Source organism: Canis aureus, chromosome 1 (assembly GCF_053574225.1).
Source record: "Canis aureus isolate CA01 chromosome 1, VMU_Caureus_v.1.0, whole genome shotgun sequence".
NCBI classification, from domain to species: domain Eukaryota; kingdom Metazoa; phylum Chordata; class Mammalia; order Carnivora; family Canidae; genus Canis; species Canis aureus.
The window spans coordinates 112885827-112900038 of record NC_135611.1 but is presented as its reverse complement, the minus strand read 5'-3'; the positions used below and the strand labels follow the sequence as shown (position 1 = coordinate 112900038).

Below are 14212 nucleotides of genomic sequence, written 5' to 3'. Positions count from 1 at the left end.
AAGAAACCCAAAAAGGTTTCTTCAAGGGTTTCCTGTTAGGAAAATGCAAATGAGAACCACAATGTGGCTGGTAGGGCGGTCCTCAGGGTACCGGGAAGATGGAATGACACAAGCAGAGGGCTTGACCCAGCACTGAGATGTGGGCCATGATGGGTGCTAGTTCATCCAGGATGCAACATCAGGAGAGCATGCCTTTCATGCTGGGAAGCCAGGTGGCTTGCTTACCTCATGTGATCCTTCCACAGCCCTTCTAGGTGGGATTAATAGATCCATCTTACAGATAAAGGAATAGACCACCTGAAGTGGTCAGGAGGAGAGCCCAGAGTCACCAAAGAGAAGGATGGATGTCCCAGCATGACGAAGACAATCATGGGGACCCCTGAGTGTTCTGGCAAACCTCTGCAGGAGGGAACAGAAGGAAGGCCCCTCACAGCCTTGCCTCCATGGGCCTTCTTTTGCTCCTTAGCTTCCTTGTGGGGCCTCCGTCAATCTTGGTCCCAGCCACCCTTTCGGCTCCAGACCAGTGAGCTCCACCTCTGAGACAGCCTCACCGTACCCCCATCTCAGACCTTCCCCTGTTAACCTCACCCCCAGCCTCTGCCAGCCTCAACACCTGCAGCAGCTTCTCTTCCCGACCTCGAGCACCTCTCCTCCCTGGAGCTTTTCTGACATCTGGATCTGACTCTGCCCCTTTCTGCTCAACACTCTCCAAGGGTCCAAGGGCTCAGGGAAAGCATAACCGCATCCTCTAGAGACCCTTCCCCCTCCGCAGCTGCACAGCCTCTAGGCCACCTTGGTCACAGCACTTACCATCCTCCTGGCCCCTCCATGCTTGGTAGGGGCCAGGCACTATTCTAGGCCTCAGGGACAGAGTAGGGCAGAAGGCCAACCCTGACTGCCTCTTGTCCCAGGCACCCAGTTTGAGTCACACCAGAATCCCTAAATGCCTGACATAGGCCCTGCCCAGAAATACAAGTCAGAAAACACGAGTGAATGATGGGTACGTCCTGCTGTGCACACAAAGCCGCTGCCTCCACAACCAGTCTGGCACATATCTCCTAAGGCCCCTGCTCTTATAGCTCATGCTTCTTGGGATGTCTGGCCCTTCCTTCCCTATGCATCCAAGTCCTACATAGCTTCTAAAGCCCTGTCTAATGCCACCTTTTTTGTGAAGCCTTCCTCAAACCTTCTAAACCTGAGTTAGCCCCTCCTTTCTAAGGAGAGGCCCTCATTATCCTGGGTTGGAATGATTGTATCCAGCTCAGGACTCCTCCATCAGACTGGCATCCCCTTCCCCAGTGCCACTTAAGAGTAAGGAAACCACAAGACCACCTATGACTAATCACATGCTTCCAGCATTTGTGTGAGGCCTGGTGTACAGCAGCTTCAATAAAAATGTGTGGAATGAATGAATGAATGAGCCATAAATGTCAGGAAGAGAACAACACAGGCTCATGGGCTTTTGGGGGAAAGGAGAGACAGATGTGAGGAAGAAATGAAGCCTCCAGGGTGACGGCTCGTTTCTCCTGACATCCCCTCCCTGACCTCTGTCCCTGCTCCCTGCCCAGGATGCCATCTCTTTTGGCCCTGGGAAGCTTCTGGGTCTGACCACACTGCCACAGGCATGGAGGTGTGACTTCCCTCAGCTGGCCCAGCCTGGCCCTCAGGGCCTCTGGTTGAGGCTGTTACGGAGTGTCTGGTTCCCTGTCTGCAGGCCATCTGGCCCTCCCCAGCAGGCTCACTGGCCCTTCTCCAGAGGGACACGACGTCCACACTAGATCAGGAGTTCCCCAGGGACTGAGAGGATAGTTCTGCGCCGCACTGCTGAAGGGGGCATCCTGTGGCACCTGTGGCAATCCTCTCAACCTCAGCATCACAGCTGTGAGCTGCCCCCGCCTGCACACTTACTGAGGGGCTCCCACAGACACCGGCTGCCAGCACACCGGGGACCTGGCTGCTCCGAAGGCCATGGCTGCCTGGCACACGGGCCTCCAGGCCTAGCTGTGCATCACCCCCTGCTCACCAGGTCCTGTGTATCACCCCCTTCCTGACCTCCTGATGGCCCACCATGCCTGGCAGGAGGTGGCAGGGTGCCGGGGAGAGAGCACAGGCTCCGAGCATGTCACTCAGCTCCAGCCAGGAGTCGCCCTGTGACCTGTTTCCTTACCTTCAAAACAAGGGAAATCAGACAAGCCTCACAGAGTGGCTGATAGGTTTATAAAGCAGCGCCTGGCAAGGGCCCTGTATGGTGGCTGGTATAGAATGGGGTGCTCCGTAAATATTCACTGACCCACAAAGGCCCCTGGGTCTCTGATCTGCTCAACTCAGGAACAGCCCACACAGGGGCTACAGGATCATTTCCCTGGCTGATGTCAAGTATGAAAGGACCACAAATGCAGGGCACAGCGGCCATGGCTCAGGCTCTGGAGCCTCTGGGGCACGACTTCCACTCTGGCTCTACCATGTCCTTGGTGTGAGACCTGGGGCAAGATGCCTCACCTCTCAGAGGCCCATTTTCCACAGCTTTAAGATGTATATGGAGTTGTCACACGCCAACACACTCAACTAGCAAGTGTGGCAAAATGACTGCTCGGCCAACCATGATTTACAGGTGCCGACCCTGGACCAGACAGTGTGGGAGGTGCCCTGCCTGTGTGGCCCCATGGGATCCCTGTGACGTCAGTCATGTCTGTGTCTGCTATGTGACAGCAGGTTGGCAGAGCCTGTGCCCTCCCCTCTTCCAGTGGTGATTAGGCTGGTGACTCCTTGGCCACAGTCAGGAGTTGCCGGGCACATGGGTCACATTCCCTTCAGGTCTGTGAGCTGTGTGAGCAGAGGCATCCTCTCCTCACTAGGACCGGGCTGGGGCACTGCTCAGGAAAGGCCCCTCCACCTACTACCCAACCCCCTCCCCCAAGGGCCACTCACCAGAATGGTCGTGACCACCAGTGTCTTGTTGGCCAGGGTCTGCGACAGGTTGATGTCCAGGGTGGTGGCATTCATGGCCAGGGTCCGGTTAGAGTACCATACCCCGATCTGGGGCAAAGAAGGTGCCATCAGCACAGGCCCTGGCCTAAAGACGCCTCAGCCCTCTGGGCCTGCCCCCGCCCCATCACGACTCTGCAGTTTCCCTGGACCTGCTCACCTCACGGTGGCCCTGCCGAGACTTCTCTAGGATGCGCAGGGTGTAGTTGGTCCTCTGTCCTTTGCTGTTGAACTCGACCCTCCCAGTCAGCCCGTCATACTCTACCTAGCAGGGTGGGAGGCGGGCAGAGGGAGGGGTGGCAGGGGCCCAGAGATACAGGCAGGAGAGCCCCAGAGGGGAGGAGACAGAGAAGGAAAAGACAAACAAGAGAGGGAGAGGGACCAGGAAGAACCACAGTTAAAAGAGAAAGACGACGCCCCAGCAGAAGGGAGATGGAATAAAGAAGCAGGGAGAGGGCAGCACAGACAGGCAGAGAGAAAGCCAGGAGGGGAGAGACCATGGAAAGGAGGAGGGAGAGGCCCAGAGAAAGCAGGAGGCAGGTGGTGTTGGCAGCGGGGGAGAGGGCAGAGGGGCCACAGGGTGGACACGGTGAGTGTCCCAGCCTGAGACAGACGGCCCTGCCCCCTCGGCCCTCCCCGCCCCCAGCTCACCATGCGCAGGTAGTTCATGAGGCTGGTCCCGTGGGGCCAAATGTTGGCCGACGTACAGGCCAGCGGCTTCACGCCGATCTCTTGGCTGCGGTTCAGCTCCCGGACGGCGCTCACCACCACATGCACGGCGTCAAACATCAGGGCCGCCGACAGCTGCAGGGGGACGGGAGGGGGAGACAGAGGTGGGGCAGGACAGGGGAAGAGGCAGCTTAGCCAAGGGGACCCCAAGCCCCCATGATGCTACCCTAAAGCCCTCAGACAATCCCTGCCTCTCCAGGAACATGAAAACAAGCGGGTGGGCAGGAAGGACCGGTCTCTGGGTGCCTCTCTCAGGGAATCAGATGGCAGTGGGGAAAATGTACGTGCTGCCCATGCCTCTGTGGGAGTAGCTCCTCCTGAATCATGAGGCGCCTGTGTATTTGGGGAAGGGCACGTCAGAGAGGGTTTGCCTGGACGGCCAGCTGGGTCACCTCCAAGGGACATTCTCGTGGACCTGAGGGCGAGCCCCAGCATCTGTGTCTACGTGGCTGCTGTGGGCATGAGAAGAGGGCCACAGCCTGATCGTGTGTGGGGACACATGTACGTAGGCTGGACAAATGTGCCTATGTGTCTACACACAGGGTGGGTGTGGCATCTAGAAGGCAGGCGAGCATAATGGTTGTAAGCGTAGGCCTAGGCAGCAGGCAGCTCTGAGCCAGAGGTCTGGATCTCCTATTTCCTATAGAGGGCCAAGTCCCCACCCCTGTCTGAACCTCAGTTTCCTTCCCTGTAAAATGGGGACAATTGGACTCTCTGCCTCCATGTTCTAGTGTGGGGATCAAACAAGATAATCCACGTATGAGCTCAAAACTGCCCAGTACAAAAACAAAAACAAAAACAAAAAAACTGCCCAGTACACAGTGAAGGCTTGATACACATCAGGCATTGCTCTGTGGCTGGGGACATGTGTTTGTAAGAGTGGGTCTTCGCTGGGCTGAAGTGAGGGCCTGAATGAACATCTGTGCTGTGGAGAAAGGTGCAGGGGTGCACACAAATGCGCCTCTGCCTACGTTTGTCTGTAACGCCCGATTGCGTGGCTCCATGCATGCATGTGTTTCTCTGTAGGAAGAGTGCCTCGGTGTCTTGGCATATGACTATGAACAAATAGTCATAAGTCTGTGAACAAATACACATAAGTATGCATCTTTTGTATGTTTGCCTTTATTCAACATATATCATTGGACACCTACCCTGAGCCAGGCTGATTTTAGGCACTAGGGATACAATGGTGTACAAAACAGAAAGAAACCCCTGCTCTTGTGGAACTGACAGTCTAAACATCTGTACCTAACACCTAAGCAAAACATAGAGCAACTTACGTGGTGATTGAATATGCAGAGACAGGTGCTGTGGAGAAAAATTCAGTAGAGGAAGGGGCTAAATAGTAGGGAGTTTCTCATTTTTAAGATGGGGGACCAAGGAAGGTCTTATAACCAAGGGAACATTGGAACAATAATTTGGCAATGAGGCAGTGAGTCACTAGTTCTCTGGGGAAGTATGTGTGAAGGAGTGGGAGAAGTGAGGGCAAAGGCCCTGGGGTACATGTGTACTGGGGCCATAGAGGCAGATGGAGGAGGCCAGTGTGTCTGGGGTAGCAGGGGAGGTAGAGAGGAGGAAACAAGTCAGACTTATCTCAGGGCCACCCTGTGAGGCCTCAAAGCATATACTCGGGAAGCGTGTGGGGGCACCAGAGGGTTCTGAACACCATCTGACCCACGTTTGAAGGGGGCCCCAGAAGTGTCTGTGTGCCCAGGAGGAGGGCAAGTGCTCACCGCAGGACCCGGGTAGGTGCTGGCTTCACAGTTCTCCCTCCAGGACATGTTGAGGCTACGCACAAACTCGGGGTAGAAGGGATGTGAGGTGTTGAACATGGAGAAACCCAGAATGTTGGAGGTGTCCTCCACGATCCCATCCAGGTGCAGGATGGGGAAGTCCTGGGACCAAGAAGAAGAAGTGAGGCCTGGGTCCAGGCCCCATATGGGACAGACACCAAGTAGAGTAGGGGCTGGAGGGGCTGGGTGGGGTACGCACCATGGTGGTGAGGATGTACTTGTAAAACGCTGAGGTCATTCCCAGCTCTGAGGCCTGGAGAACACGGGGCAGCACAGAGGTGGCGGGAGAGATGGAGACCCACAGGCAGGGCCGAGGAGACGCCGAGAGAGGAAGAGAGATTTAGAGACAGGCCTAGTGAAGACACCCGTGGGAAACGCAGTAAGAGACACCCAGAGACAGGGAGAAGGAGACGCATGGGGGCAGAGGAAGACCTCAGTCCCCAAGATCATGTTGTGTGAACTGGTGCCCTAGCGGGGATGACGGTGTCGGTGGAGGAGAGAATGGCCCCCTCAGATGGCTGCACCCCTCTGTAGCGCACTTGCAAGGCTGCCTCCTGGAGACAGGCAGGCAGAGGGATGCTTAGAAACAGGGCAGGCCACTTAGAAACAGGGCAAACCTTGAACCCTAACCTTCTCCCCGCACTGCCCCTGAGCCAAGTTTGGGCGGCTACTGTGTGGGGCCTAGCCTGGTCACGGGCCAGATACAAAACAAAACAAAACAAAAAAACAAAAAACAACAACCCTGCAATATTTAAAAACACTTTGCAGCACTTCAACCGGAATCTCAAAATTCACATTTGGAGCACACCCTTCTCCACAGTCCTCGAGGAGAATAAAACTAGAAGCTCTCTCCCCACCAAGGGTACAGAAACCTGTCCCCACTATGTCATAGAACAGTAAACAGCACCAGCCTGCACTGACTGAGTGGCAGGAGCTGTCATTGTGAGGGTCACGGCCTACTCCCTGGCACAGAAGCGGACTTAAGAGGAAAGTCACCACTGGTCATTAGGCTCACAGGGCCCCAGGCCTGCCTCCCTCCCAAGCCCAAAACCTTTTCTCTAAGCTTTCCTTCCTCAAAGGCCCTATAGATTCATCCACACTTCTTCCTGTTTGCTATGATCAGCAGTGACATATGGTTTTAATTAAAAAAAAAAAAAAGCTGGAGAAAAATAAATAATACAGATTAGATTATGAGAATGAATTAAGAGCAGCGAAACAATGAATGATTAATGAATATGGATCACTGCTGGAGGGCACGTGGCAGGTCCATGGGGGAAGGTCCTGGCACTACCTCGCCTGGGTGCCCTTGAGCCAACCCATTTCTCCCTGGAACCCTGACTCCTTCAGCCACAAAATGATTATCACGCTTGTCCTGCAGGGTGGGTGGAAGCCAAATTCAAGTGCCTCCAGGCAGCAGGACAGGCACTCAGTGAAGATCACAGGGAGCTCCCACTGCACCTGTATCTCCTCTGGGCCAGGACCCATCCCAAGCGCTATGCCACCATTCACTCACTAAGCCTTGCAGGGACCCAGCACGCAGGAACATTCACAGAGAGGAGAGGGGACCGTCCGGGGCCTGACCAGGGGTGCAACCAGGAAGCGTCCGAGCTGAGACAAACTGCATGCTAATCATCTGTAGTAGGAAGAGGATCTCCACACCCCATGTGACCACTGAGACACCGCGGGCACTAGGTGACTTGCTCCTTCACCCCACATTTCTGCCCCGACCCTGTAGGGAAGCAGAGACCAGGGGACCCACCTTACGGAGGATGAGGTGAGAGATGGACGCGTTGGCGTCAATGATGATGGTGGACACCTTGTCGTCGCGGATCTCCTTGAGCAGTGGCGTGGGGTCTCGGCTGTCGTCCAGCATCCTCACTGACAATGTCTCCTTGGAGATAAGGAAGCCACGCACGAGCTCCTCCAACCGCAACAGGCCTGGGGGAGCAGGAGGGCCCAGGTCAGAGTCCACGGCAAGTGCCCAGCACAGGGGAGCCTGGGAGAAGATGAGGGCCACACTGCCCAGGGTTCAGGTGGCTCTCTTGGGGAATTGGGCCCCAGGACCCTGTGCTGAACCTCCACGCAACTGTCTCCTGCCACCTTTCGACCCACTGGGTCGTGTGACAGGGATTTCACAGTTCACTCGTGCAAGCCACACTCCACTCCTGTTGCCCAAGCCACCACCAGCGTGCTGGGGGCTCAGGCCGAAATCCTGACAGCAGCCTGGCGTCCTCGCTTTGTCTCTGACCTATACCCACTGCAACACGACCCTATCACCAAACTGACCTAAACCACTGCCTTCCCTCACCCGTTACGACCGACAGCCACACCTGTCCCCAAGTCTGTTAGCTTCACAGCAGCCACAAGCATGTCAAGCAGATGGTGCTTCCTCTGGCCCAAACCTCCTCTGGGCTTCTGGCTCATTCAGAGTAAAGGCCCAAGTACTCACGGTCTCCAGGTCCTGCACATCCCCTGGCTGTCCTCCTGACCTCACTGTATCGCACACACCAAGGCCCCACTCCTGTCCTGTGGCCTTTGTGCTAGCTGTTCCCTCTTCTCCCAGACCCCCGCACATTCCCTCCCTCACCACCTTCAGGTCTCTACCCAAATTTCACCTCCTTGAAGAAGTGGTCGCCATCTCATTTTGAGGTGCACCCCTTCCTCCAGCACCCCCAGTCCCTGCTACCCTCTTCTGTTTGCCCCATTAGAAAGCAGGCCTGATAAGGGTGGGGTGGGGGTCCTAGCCTGGCTCCCGCATGCCCATGGCTCTCTCCCCTATACGGAGAGCAATGTCTGGGCCATGGCAGGTGTTCAGTAAATATCTTTTAGAAGACAAATTTCTCCTGGATGTTACGGAGTGTGGTTCCCCCTCTCTCACCAGCTGCACACCCACAAACCCACCAACTTACTGGATATTTCTACTTGATGGTCTCAAAGACACCCTGACCAAACTGTTCCCCCCCATTCTTGGGCAGAACCAGGCACCATCTGTGTTGGCACCCTCTCCCTTCCCTGGCGACTCTCTGCAAACCCCTCCTGGCCACTCCAGCCCTCAGTCACCACCTAAGATTTAAGTAGCATCACTCCTCCCTGCCTGGTGCTGGTCTCCAGCCACACCCTATGGCACTCTTCAGTTGGTTCTCTGGGCTGCAGCCAGAGCACTTCCTGCGACGCACACCCGGCCACGTTCCCTGCCCCACCCTATGTGGGAAACTTCCAGGGCCACCACCACATTCAGGCTGACACAGGCCCCCTGCCTGATTGTACGTCCTGCATGTGCTGCTTCATTGCTTCCACACTCTGGCAGTGGGCTGGCTGGGGGCATCCTTGAGCCTCTCAAAGAGGCCTTGCTCCCCTGGGCCCTCAGCCTCTGCCCTGCCACACATCCACCTTTCCCTGACTCCAATTCATCCCCAACCTTCAGGTCCAGCTCAGAAGTCCCTTTCTTGGGGACACAGGCTCTGAGTTTTCTGGATCCAGGTGGGATTCCCTTCTATGTCCTCTGACAGTACCCCACATGCCCACTGACAGAGCATGGATCACTGCACATCACAACTGCTCTGCTACTGTGTCCCCCACAGGTCCTGGAGTGAAATCAGGGGCCACACCTAGTGTGAAACCACCAGGCCTAGCAGGCACCTTGCACACAGGTGCCAGTCACTACCTGTTGACCAAATGATCTCTTTAGGTAGGTGAGGAAGTCTGGGTTCCTAAAGGGAAAGGGGGTGAGGACTGGGGAAGCTTGTGCTGTGTGGGAGACTAGATCTCTTGGGCAGGGGAATTTAGGGGAATAGAAACAAAACATCCAGTTCTCCCTCACACTCGGCCTTGGCGCAGATGAGGCTGGCCGAGGGGTAGTTGAAGGACTTGAGGATTCGGGAGACCGCCAGGCTGACGTCCTCGTTACTGGGGTACAGGCTGACGGACGCGAAGCGCAGGTACTGCAGGCGGGGTGTCTCCTCGGGACCCACCTTGATGTGGGGGATCTGGACAGAGAAGGAGCCTTTGCTTCTACCCCATTGCCTCCTCCCCAGCCTCACCTCCCAGGGACCCACCCCCACCCCACCCCACACTCTACTCACCTCCTTCTCCCCACAGATATGGCTCACGGTGGAGGCAGACGCAGGGCTGGAGGAGGGCCCCAGGACAGACACGACCCCTTTAGGCAGGATCTGACACACTGCAAGGGGTGGGAAGAGACAGATGGCAGTCAGGGGGCCTCCTCTCCGTACCCACCTGGCCCAGGAGCGCACCTGATGCTTGGAGCTGCCAGATCTCCCCTGGCCACCCCAGAGCCAGAGGCCCAATCTCCAACCCCATCCACTGCATTGGACAAGACAGAGAGAGGTGGGGAGAAATGGGAAGAGGGATGTGTCAGACCAAGAGAGAAACAAAGGAAGGACAAAGAGGAAAGCCCACGGGTCTTCTGGAGCCAAAACTAGTGCCTAGGTGCTCAGCCTGCCTCACTCCTCCCTTCTAACCAGCTACAGCCTCGGGTACATCCCATGGCCCTTCCACCCCAGACCCACAGCCCAGGGCCCCTCTCCGCCCCACATCCCAAACAGCTCTTCTCTTACATTCATCTGCTCCTCTTTCTTCTTCTTTTTTTGTCTTAATATTTTATTTATTTATTCATGAGAGACACAGAGACACAGCCAGAGACATAGGCAGAGGGAGAAGCAGGCTCCCTGCAGTGAGCCCAATGTGGGACTTGATCCCAGAACCCTGGGATCACGACCTGAGCCAAAGGCAGATGCTCAACCACTGAGCCACCCAGGAGTCCCTCTTTTTTCTGATTTCTTTCCTCTTACACATGTGTACATCTCAACACTGGGAGGTAGAAACCCTTGTTTTTGCCTGCTCAATGCTTATTCTCATGGCAAAACCCTAACTTCTCCTCAGGGAACTATAAGTTTCCCAAGAGTGGCTGGCACTCAGGCCAGTATCACAGAACCACACTGCCCTGGCCACAGTGACTGGTGCATAGATGAGGACGGGCTCAAACCAGGCCATCAAGAGCCTTCCCCAGGTTTTTGCTCTAATTATTACTAGGTTTGCTATCCTGGTAAAATGTAAGCTTTGAGCTATTGGGGCCGGGATTTTAGGGAGAGTATTCCTGAAAATGAAGCCAACTTAGAGGAGGTCAGGGACCACAGATGAAGACAGAGATTCCTGAGACATCATTTGCCATGCCTGAAGTTAGTCAGCCCTAGGCCTTCTGCTGTCATGAGCTGCTAAGTTCTTTTTCCCTTAAGGACAGCCCAAGTGGGGCTCCTGCCACAGCCACCTAAATGCCTTACCTTCCTCTAAACTTGATTCTTCTGTGCCTTCCACATTGGGTAAAGGCTCCATTTGTACAGACCAAATGCTCAGAAACGATCCTTGCCTTCAATCCTTCTCTCAATAGGCAAATTAGTCACCAAGTCCTTTCTCTTTTCTGTCCTCAAATTTTCTCACATCTGTCCCCTTCTCTTTGACTCCCTCCTCCCCTGCCCTACATTAGGGCTCTCAACTCAGGCATGCAACAGCCTCCTCACTTATCATCCAAATCTAGCCTCCAAATTTACCCCCAGAAGCCCAGCTCCCTGGCCTAAACCCATCAATGGCTCCCCTCCGCCTCTTGGTGAGGCCCGCAGCTTTCAGCCCGCCACTGTAGGCCTCCTTGAACTGTTCCGCCCATCTGCCCAGCCTCATCTCTCATGGCTCCATTGCACTTCAGCCCAAAAATCTCTCACAATTCCTCCAAACATGTCCTGAGTCCAGGTAATCAGGACAGGTGCAACCCTAGACCCTGTCCCCTGGCTCCATATACCCACTTCCTCTGCTCCAGCTCCAGACTAAAGGCATATGCCTGGAACACCATCTGCCTTCTCATCCCCCATCCCAGCTTCTCCCAGTTTGTGCACCAATCAGAAAAGTATAAGCAACATTGTACCCCATTCTTCCTCTCCCTGACTTGAAACATACATAAATACAACAAAGGCTCTGATAAGGCCTGTAAGAAATCAACCAGTCAGAAAGAAAGAAAGAAAGAAAGAAAGAAAGAAAGAAAGAAAGAAATCAACCAGTCTAAAACACATTGAAGGCAGCATCTCCTGAAGGTGTACAAACCCAGAAAGTCTGTTCAAGAGACACGTATTAACATTCACTCAATCTCTCAGGATCCAACAAATACTTATGCACTCCTACTCCGTGGCTACTGATGTTCTACGGAGCATACTTTGAGCAATGCCACTCTTTCTATATCCTGCTCGCCTTTCAGAGCTCAGAACTTTAGTTTAGCCTGCTCCAAAGTGCCGTCACTGTCCTTGCCCCTGAAGCCCCCTGGTCTCACTGCCCAGGTCCCTCATTACTCAGCTCTGAGGGCTGTATCCCTGGCCAGCTATGAGCTTATCTTTCAAATGAGGCCCTCAGCTCCTATAGGGCGGGGCTGGGGCTGGTGCTCTCCCCACCTCCCCACGCTCAGCAGCACCATCTCTGGGAAGGAAAAGGTAGAGCAGACACAAAGGAAGGAGCAGGTGAAACTAGAAAGAAACAAAGCAAGCTGAGGGAGGCTGGAAGCTGAGGAACAGACTGAGGGCTACCAGCCTGCCCCGCCTCATCCCACACCCCCTGTGGCCCTGCTCACTGGTGTCCGTGGTCTCGTACTGGCTGTCCCGCTGAAGCTCGAAGATGTCTACTTCCACCCGGGCCTTGGCTGGGACTTCAATGATCCCGTTGATCTGCTCCCGGGCCAGAGCCAGGGCCAGACGTTCACCACGGCCACACACTGTCTGGTCATCCAGGATCGCAGCTGAGGGGACACAGGGATTGGGGACTTGGGTGCTAAGAAAGAAAAGGCTGGGGTCCTAGACTCCTGGGCTCTGAGGCGGGGGTGGGGATGCTGACAGGGGTCCAGGCTCCCGGACCTAAGCTTAGAGCTGGAAGTCCAGGAGGAAAAAGGAGCTGGAGGTGCTGTTCCTTGTTGCCGAGGGAAGCTGAGACCCAAAGCCCAGATTCCCGGGTCCTTGGGGACTGGCATGCTTGGGAGGGTCTCTGTGGAGGCAGGGCAGGGGCTGAGGGGCCTCACCCATGCGCAGTGACGAGAGCACCTGGCGGCTGGGGCTGGCGAAGGCAACAATCAGCAGCAGCAGCAGCTCAGCCGGCATCTTCCTCCCCTCCTCATGGGGACGCAGCTGCCGCGGCCCCCACTCGCCACCTGCAGGGAGCCCCCCCCGCCCACAAGGAGATTGCTGATGGGGGTGCCTCAGAACCCTTTGGAGGACTGCTAGACGAGGTAGTGACCATAGACCCCGGGACATTGTGGGTGAGGTCTGAAGGGCCCTGTCCTTGTCAGAAGCTGACAGTACCACGGGCATTGCTGCAAAGGAAGCTCGAGTTCTGAGAAGCACCACCAAGAAGGACCCCCCCAGCACTGAGTGGGGACAGGCACTGCAGGAGGACAGTCACAGCTACCAAAACAGAAGGGATCTCAGGTAAGAGCAAATTCCAGGGACCATCCCCACTCCAATAGGAAACCAGGAAGTGCCACCCCCCACCCAGTCCCGCCCCTGTCTCTGGGCAGGCCACCGTTCCTAGGCAACAGAAACTGGCTGGAGAGGATGCGGTGGTTGCTAGGCAACCCCATCCCAGGCCTCACTTGCCACTTTCCTGACGTCCCTGGTTCCCACAATCCCCCGGGGGAAAGAGGCCTGGACATCCGGGGTCTGGAGGAGAGAGTATCTGGGAGTTAAGGAAACTTGGAGAGAGAGGGAATGATGGAGAGAGTCAGAGACACACACAGAGACAGATGGATGGACTTGAGGCAGCCAAGGGGCTAAAAAAAAAAAAAGCAAAGAGAGAGAGAAGGGAGAAACAGAGACAGAAATAGAGAGGTTGAGGCAGAGAAAATACAAAGAAATTTGGAAAAGGAGAAAAAGAAAAACAGGCAGAAATACAAGGGAACAAGAAGATAAGAAGACAGGAAGCAGGGGGAATAGAGATGGAGAGGACAGAGGAGTTTCTGGGAGGTAAGGAAAAGGGAAGAGGCAGCAGGCAGGGAGCCATGGGAGTAGAGAAAGGGCAGGGTGGGGAGAAGAGTGTAGGGCAGGCGGCAGAGAGAGAAATTAAGGCACAAGAGACACAGAATGGAACAGGAAGACAGAAAGGAGAGAGGACACAATCCCACTTGAGATGCCACCAGAGACAGCTGGAAAGGAAGACTGAGTAAGGCAGGGAGTGAGCTATCTGCCAAAGAGGTGCCACACTGCAGCCCCCCACTCTGCTCTAGGAAGCCGAAAAGTAGGGGGGAAGACAATGCATCTCTGCTCTCCAGAACAGCTCCATCCCTAGGAAGTTAGAGTCCTCCAAGTACCCTAGCCTTCTGTGGGGCATCCCCCACACCTAGGGAAGGAATGAGTTTGGCTAGATGCACAGCTTCACCTGGCCAAGAGCCATGCCCCAATGGAGGGGACATTGGGTTTCCAGGGGAGAAAGTTGCTGTGAGGTGAGCCTGAGGGTCTCCCTGTACCCCACCTGATCCCCATAGAAAGGGAGCTTGAGCTAGTGAGAAAGCAGAATGAAACCTCCCAGGGGAGAGCAGAGGCACAATGCAAAGCTTTGGGCCATCCTTGTGGCCAGGAAAACCTAGACCAGGGCAGCAGGAGACCCTCTCAAAAACCTGCTCTGCCCCAACTCGCAACCTGAACTTGCAGCAGGTCCCTCTC

At 55.3% G+C, this 14212-nt stretch overlaps 1 protein-coding gene across 7 annotated transcripts in view; it reads right to left on the bottom strand.

Moving 5' to 3' along the window:
• The window catches only part of GRIK5 (glutamate ionotropic receptor kainate type subunit 5), a 54018-nt gene that overhangs the window by 35081 nt on the left and 4725 nt on the right, over nt 1–14212 (bottom strand). For 3 of the 7 annotated variants that reach the window (XM_077850258.1, XM_077850244.1, XM_077850240.1), the window contains 10 exons: nt 12577–12705; nt 12136–12300; nt 9590–9687; nt 9328–9493; nt 7267–7445; nt 5707–5760; nt 5448–5609; nt 3637–3789; nt 3146–3250; nt 2929–3036 (listed from right to left, as the gene is read on the bottom strand). In XM_077850258.1, coding sequence (XP_077706384.1) covers nt 2929–3036; nt 3146–3250; nt 3637–3789; nt 5448–5609; nt 5707–5760; nt 7267–7445; nt 9328–9493; nt 9590–9687; nt 12136–12300; nt 12577–12705 — 1319 coding nt within the window. Of the gene's footprint in view, nt 1–2928; nt 3037–3145; nt 3251–3636; nt 3790–5447; nt 5610–5706; nt 5761–7266; nt 7446–9327; nt 9494–9589; nt 9688–12135; nt 12301–12576; nt 12706–14212 lie in introns of those variants that run through there. The other 4 variants (XR_013353417.1, XR_013353418.1, XM_077850247.1 and 1 more) reach the window with 4 other exon arrangements.